A 7,630-nucleotide genomic window follows, 5' to 3' on the forward strand; every position below is an offset into this window, starting at 1 on the left:
TTTATTGATGTATCCTTCATACTTTGTATGTTTTTCATCAATAAAAAAAAAATTTCGCTGATCAAAAAAAAAAGATTCTCTACCCTTGGATTAGTTTGTAGTGTTTTATTGTATGCTATGCAATCACCCTGAATTAGTTTCATAAAACTTTTTATGATATTTATTTTACGATGCGTATAATTTTTTTTTTTAAATTGAACAGATTTTGAACTTTTTAATTATATCAAGATTAAGTAAATCTAAAGAATTTTTTTAAAGAAAAAAAAACAATAAAAATATAAAAATACAAATTAAAAATTTTAAAAACTGTTATTAAAAACTCCAAACTAAATTATTTTTCCCCTAATTATACATCTATTAAAAAGAGTTTGTTTAAACCATAACACAGTTAAGCCTCTACCAATTTTGTCTCACTTTGAAAATTTGCAAAGTGGGTTAAGAATTTAATAAAAGTGAGCTTGTCCGTTGAATGTACTTTCCAAACCATTCAACTGATTAATCAAAATATTTTTCTTTTTCTCATCAAACAGTAGAAAGAGATTTTATTCATGAGAAAAGAAACCATCACACGGGACCCATTCCCATCCTTCAAAATTACATGACATGAAAGCGAAGATATCTATCAAGATTTCGTAACGGAAAGAACAGAACATACAGTTTGTACCACAGTGAGTAAAAGCAACACAACAGCAGCCAAAAAAGAGATGAGTGCCCATGGAGTGTTGAAATAATCCTGTCTTAAGGTTGCCAACCATACGTTGCATCTCCCCTTGCAATGCTTGTTCACATCGTGATAAACTTGCTCGTAACATATCAAAGATACATAGACATTGTTGACAAGCTTGTTCAACATAGTCGAAACCACTTCATTGTCACCTAAAAGGTTACGAATAACTCCATAGTCCCTCAGTATTTGGACATCGTTTGAGGTGTTCACAAGGTTATCCATAAAATTCGCATATGCGGTGAAATAATTCATGGAAGAAGGGGGAAGATATTGCTCATATGCAATTAAATTTCTGAAAACAAACTCTGTAGTGTCGTCAACGATTAAATTTGGGATTTCCATGGTCCCATTTACAAACCTTATGTCGAACAAATTCCTATTTATAATAACCTTCTTGAATTGGATCCCAGCTTCCCGGAGCTCAGTTGCCGACTTCATCGATTTATCTGTTACCACAACAAGTCTTTGGGATACCGTTGAATGAAATTCATAGCACCAACAATAATGCAGTAGGCCTAGAAGATGTTTGATGTCATCTTCCTTTGGATTTTCATAAGGTAATTCAGGAAGATTACCCGGTGTTATCGCATCGAAATATTCAAGGGACAAAGTAATGATGTTTGAGTCTGAAATTTTGGTCATGTTGAACAACTTCATGAGGACAAAGAATGGTAGTTGATTTTCAAATAACATTAAATCGCGCACTAAGTCAAGTTTCATATGACCCAAATGGAAAATGAAATTTTCCATACCTCCCAATTGTGTCATCCCTTCCGTGCAAAGTAACACAAGGATGAAGCAACTATCAAGAAGCATCATTTCCACGAACTCATTTGAATCAAGGTTACTTGGTTCTGCATAAAAATCGCGTGCTCTTTTTTCTAACTGTTGCATGGCCACAATGTATCTTTCCGCACTGGTTTCATTTCTTTGTTCAAGAAGTTGTCGTAAGATACGTAGTTTATACTCTTCCATTGGTTGCAGTTTTTTCTTACCATGGTGATAAGGACCAATAGCAACTACTTCTGGTTCATAAGCATTCTGATTTTCGTTTCGTAGTCGATCATGCACTCTGAAGATGCAACATTCAGATGGTATAGGAGACAATTGAGCAAGCTTTGCATCAATATGAATCACATGATCAGCACTTGGCTCCGACATATTCTATGTCTGTCATGGACAAATTTAAAAGAGCATGTCAAAATAATAGAAGAATTTTCATACCTTCAATTAAATCACATTGCATTTTTCAACTTAGTTTTCATTGCTATGATTTAAGATACAATTTCATAATTTAGTTTTTTAAAAGACAATAAACAATACACGAAATGATTAAAAATAAAATGTTTACAAATGAATTTTTTATCAGATTTTCGTATCATTAGACAATTAATTGATTGGATCTGACTTCCGTAAATGCAAGAGAATTGAAAAGAAATCCACTTATAAATATAGCATTTTCCTTTCTTTTATTGTCTTTCTATGTGGATTACTCTTGTAAGAACAAAATTAAAAATACAAAAACAGGACAAATTAGGTTGGTAGTCTCTCTTTTTTGGCCCATGTATCATTTTAGTTCATGTAATTTTACTTGAATTGATTTTGACTTTAAATTTATAATTTTGTCTCAATTTAGTCCAATTGATTACAAATGTTAACAATTTTTAATAGAAAATACACACATAAGTGGTATGTGTCATATTTTTAGAAGCAAAAATATAAAATTAAATATTTTAGAGACTTAATACATTAAATCAGTAATTTAGAGACTAAATAAACTTTAATGTATATATTTTATGAACCAAAAAGACTCAATCAATAATTCAAGAACTAAATAAACAATTTTATGATAGTTTAAGAATAAAAACGTATAATAAACCTTATATATATTCGACAAACAGTTGCAGATTGATACCGTATGACTTTGAAAATATATATATATATATATATATCAAATGTATTTTTATAATATTATTATGAATTTTTCTCCCGACATATTTCTAAATCACAAATTATCAAATAATGTTATACCATTTTTATTTTAAAATCATAAATAACAGCAACTTCAACAATAAAATTACGTAACATTTGAATCATAAAACTTACTTGTTGAGGTTTCTTGATCAATCACTTCACTAATATCGTGTCAGCTAAAAAGAGGCTTCTTTATAATGAGAGAAGAAAAGAAGTTGACAAATTGTTGGAAGAAAACTCAATTTATAATCGACAGCCAGCGTATTAATCACAAAAAGAAGGGGAAGAGAGACCCACATAGACAGAGAAAATAGAAAAGAACACAATAACAAAAGCAATATAAGTAAAGAAACCAAGATTTAATAAATGGCTAAATTTCACTTTATTTCCTATGTTTAATTGAAGAATTTGATGAGTGAAATAAAAAGAAAAAAAAATGAAGGAAAATAATAACAAATTGATAGAATTCGAATTTTAAGTTATGTTTGATTGAGTTGGAAAATGGAGAACGAAAAGAGTCTAAGTTAACTCAAAAGATAAAAAAGAGATTGCATATTTCTTTCACTTTCTTTTCTCCCGTGTTTTTTATTATATAACCAAATAAAAAATGAAACTGTGTTTTCTTTTCTCTTTTCGTTTCTCTCATCAAATCATCCAATCAAATACAACCTTAAACTCCGTTTGTTTAGGATCAAATTGATAGAAAGTGAAAGAAAGACAAAAAAAATAAAAAATAATAATAATAATCTAACATTTGATAAGTTTGCTTAGCTTAAAAGTAGTGGAAAATAAAAAATAAGTTAATTTTCTTATACAATCTAAACTCTCTTTTTAATTAAAAAATTGCATTTGTTTATATATGGAGTTATTTATAATTAAAATTTCAAATTTTTATATCTTGTTCTTGTAAAATTTTCATCTAGAAAATATTCTGTTTCTTTTAAAAAAATTAAAATATATTTAAGTACTTTTAAAATTAAAATATCCTTATATGTAACTAATCTCATCGTGCAAATCATATGTATTTTTATTTATTTATTTATTTTGAGGGAAAATTTATTTTAACTACATTTACTTTTTATTCCATGTGTAATTTACCCGTTAAGATTTAGAAATAAACACATAAGTCCTTATAATTTGGCATTTGTTTCAAATTTGCTGTTAACTTAGACGAAAGTAAACTTTAGTTCACAAGCTACAAAAAAAAATATTTGATTATTTCTAAATGATAGGAATAGTTTGAGCATAGGCCATACAACAAAAGAATAAAGTGAAATTTACCCAAAATAAAATATATATAAAAAAATTGCTCATATAAATAAACAAATAAAATAAATCAAAATATTTTAGATCTATTTCTCTGTCGATTTTATTTGGAAAAAATAAGCGTATAGTTTAGATTGAAAATATATTTAAAAAATTAGAGTTTAAATTGATAAAATTCAAAATTTATTTTGTTACAATGGTCAAACTCTAAATTTTTTTATTTTTTTTTGCAAATTTCCCAAGAGAGTCAAACTTTAGTGTAAACCCATATTGTATTGCTCTATCAATAAATTTCATTTTTTTTTCTGTTCTTTTGTTTTCTTTTCTATGACTAGAAGACAAACAAAAGAAAAGAATCCACATTTTGAAAGAGAAATCATTATCGCTTGCCTAAAAAAATCACTAATTCTATACCTACAAATTAAAATCACAAGAAGTTAAGAAAACCTAATTGAAAACAAAAGAAAAGAATCCATGTTTTGAAAGATAAATCAACTATGCTTGCCTCAAACAACCACTAATTCTATACCTACAAATTAAAATTACAAGTTAAGAAAACCTAATTGAAAGTAGTGGTTAGTCCAAAGAATGACAATAAAACGACAATATTATAAATTCATAATTTTTTGAAATTTTACTCAAAAATTTATCGAGAAGTATTAATTTATTATTCAGATTTATTTACACATAGATTATATAATACAATCATTCAATTTTCACTCTACACTTTAATTCTTGGCACAATTCAAGAATAAAACTTGCAGTGAAAAGGACTCAAAACAAAAGAAAAACAACAACAAAAACGAAAACGAAAAGTGAAAAATAAATAAATAAAGCATCCAAGCCTCACTTGCTAACCAAGCAACGTAAAATAAAAAGGAGCTAATTCTTAGGCCCTCCGTACTAAAAAAAGAATCACCTTATATGGTTTTGATTGATTTTTAAAAAATTGAATTTTTTGGGGTGAATTTCTTAAATATTTTAAATAATTTTTTCTACTTTCTAGACGCACCTAAAAATTAAAAAATAAATAAATAAATATTTGTGAAAAAATATTTAAAAGTTTCAATACGAAAAAATACGTGTCATTTTTTTAATAAATCCTCTTTCTAAGTGTTTTATTTCATCTAACCCATCTTCTTTTCTAGTATTCCATTATGTCATATTTAATATAATATGACCAAATCACATTTCTAATTTTTTACACATATTTCTATTTTGAAACTAATACACAATAAAAAAATAACAATAGTCTCTCATTTCATGGAAAAATATCTATCACTCACGCTAAGAAGAAAGTATCTCCCTCATTCCACGGAAAAAATCTCAAATTATAAATTTTAAACTTTTTTATAATGTGAATTTTGAAATTAACACAACAATAAATCTGAACAAAAATTAAAATATAATGTGCATGTTCACAGTAAATAACAAATATACAACTAACTTTCAAAATAATAAAACACATATTAAAGTACAATGTAAATGTTCACAATAAACAACAAATATACAACTAACCTTCAAAAAAATAAAACTCATATCAAAATATAATATGAATATTCACAGTTGACAATTAACGTACAACTAGCCTTAGAAAAAATAAACTCATACCAATATAAATATTTACACTGCAACATGAAAATATAAAATAAAATTTAAAAAAGTGAAAATCAACTATTTTTATTGTTCAATTGTAACAAAAATGATTGTTTAACCAACAAGCATAGTAACAAAAATAATAAACATACAACTAATTTTCGAAAAAATAAAATTCATACGAAAATACAATATGAATGTTCACAATTTAGAATTACCATACAACTAGTCTTATAAAAAATAAACTTATACAAATGTGAATATTTACACTGCAACATAAAAACATAAAATAAAAATAAAATAAAATAAAATAAAAGTGAAAAAAATTGAAAATCGACTATTTTGATTGTTCAATTGTAACAAAAATGATTGTTCAACCAACAAGCATAGTAACAAAAACAACAAACATACAACTAACTTTCGAAAAAAAAATTTAAAAAACTCATACCAAAATATAATGTGAATGTTTACAATTTACAGTTAATATACAACTAGCCTTAACTAAATTCATACCAATGTAAACATTTACATTGCAACATGAAAATATGAAACAAAATTGAAAAAAAAAAAAATGATTGTTCAAACAACAAGCATAGTAACAAACAATATACAAAAAAATGATCAAGCAATATATAAAAAATTATCAAATAGTTCATATATATTAACGCATTTTTTTAGAAAAAATTGTATATAATCAAAGCTGGTATAATACCGGTGAACAAACTACATGGTACCGGCGGCTACATAAATCAACGAAAAGACTACATTTTATGTGTAACTGTGGCAAAAAAATCATTGATCATCGTCAGTTTATCATCATCTCTATTGCAAGTCCAGCATCATCTCTATTATCAGTCTACAACTAACCTTCTCTTCTAAATGTTCTTCCATGGTAGGACCTTAATACAAAATAATGATGAAGAAAGATCCGTCATTAAGTGAATCTCTCACATTGAGGCAAAGAAAGTACTAAAAATAATAATCTTCCGTATTCTAAAATAATTTTTATATATATGCCACAAATAAAATATATCTAATAATTGATATTTTCTCTCCCCTAGATATATAGTATAATATATATATATATTACAATAAAAGTCTATCAAGGTATAATAATCCACATAATAATTCTAATATGGGAAAAAAGACATATTGAAATATAAGTCTAAATATATGAGATTTGATGGAACATTAGAAAACTTTATGAACTTATTAGGCTATAAGTCTACTAAATGGAATTTTATAAATAAATCTCCCAAAAAATACTCACTTTTTTGTATTTTTTGAATTTTTTTTAAAAAAATTTCCATTGATATTATAATTTTTAATTATATCTAGGTTATAGGTGCATCTAAAAAAATTTTATAAAAAGAATCTTAAAATATTATAATTTTTTACTAAAAATAAAAAAAATCGATTTTTTTAAAAGTGGGCTCAATTTTCAAATATCTCTCATATTTTTTTTAATTTGGATATTTCATTGAAAGTAAATATATATATATATATATATATATACACACACATATTAACTATATATTTTTAATTTTAGTGAATTTTTTAAATAAAATTTTTACATTCTAGACGCACATAAAAGTAAAAGAAAAATATATTTGTGAAAAACTATTTTAAAAATTGAATACAAAAATATAATTTTTTTTTTATTTTTTGTATTTATTGAATTTTTTAAAGTTTTTTTCCACAATTTTTTTTTTTTTTTTGTATTTTTTTGTATTAAATGAACTTTTTAAAGATTTTTTTCACAAATATCGTAATTTTTAAGGGGCACTTATTCATAAATCTCTCTTCACGTACTTATATTTTACTTAGTAAAAATTATTTTCTTAGATTCTAATAAGTCACATGGGTAACATAGTTGTCAAAATATCTCTAATAATAATATTCACATTGACAGTTTGAATGTTTCATGGTGTAAACATTCACATTGTAAAATATGAATGTTCACATTACCAAATTGCTAAATATTCAAAAAATATATATTTGTAATAGTAAAATTGTCCATAAAATACTTTAAATATGAGAATTAGGATTTGGTAGATCAAATATTCA

At 25.4% G+C, this 7,630-nt stretch overlaps 1 protein-coding gene across 2 annotated transcripts; it reads right to left on the reverse strand.

Moving 5' to 3' along the window:
* Nucleotides 1-507: 507 nt before the first annotated feature.
* On the reverse strand, nt 508-2,939 carry LOC114261844 (UPF0481 protein At3g47200-like). Of its 2 annotated transcripts, XM_028202156.2 has the most exons (3): nt 2,834-2,939; nt 1,480-1,897; nt 508-1,353 (listed from the first exon to the last, which is right to left on the reverse strand). In XM_028202156.2, exons 2-3 carry the CDS (start codon nt 1,886-1,888, stop codon nt 623-625), a joined length of 1,140 nt encoding a protein of 379 aa, XP_028057957.2. In that variant the 5' UTR covers nt 1,889-1,897; nt 2,834-2,939; the 3' UTR covers nt 508-622. The 2 variants fall into 2 exon arrangements, with proteins under 2 accessions (XP_028057957.2, XP_028057955.2); XM_028202154.2 differs by having other exon boundaries at nt 508-1,897.
* Nucleotides 2,940-7,630: the final 4,691 nt, after the last annotated feature.

The sequence above is a fragment of the Camellia sinensis genome, chromosome 7 (genome assembly GCF_055761805.1).
Source record: "Camellia sinensis isolate YWXY chromosome 7, ASM5576180v1, whole genome shotgun sequence".
Taxonomy (NCBI): Eukaryota; Viridiplantae; Streptophyta; class Magnoliopsida; order Ericales; family Theaceae; genus Camellia; species Camellia sinensis.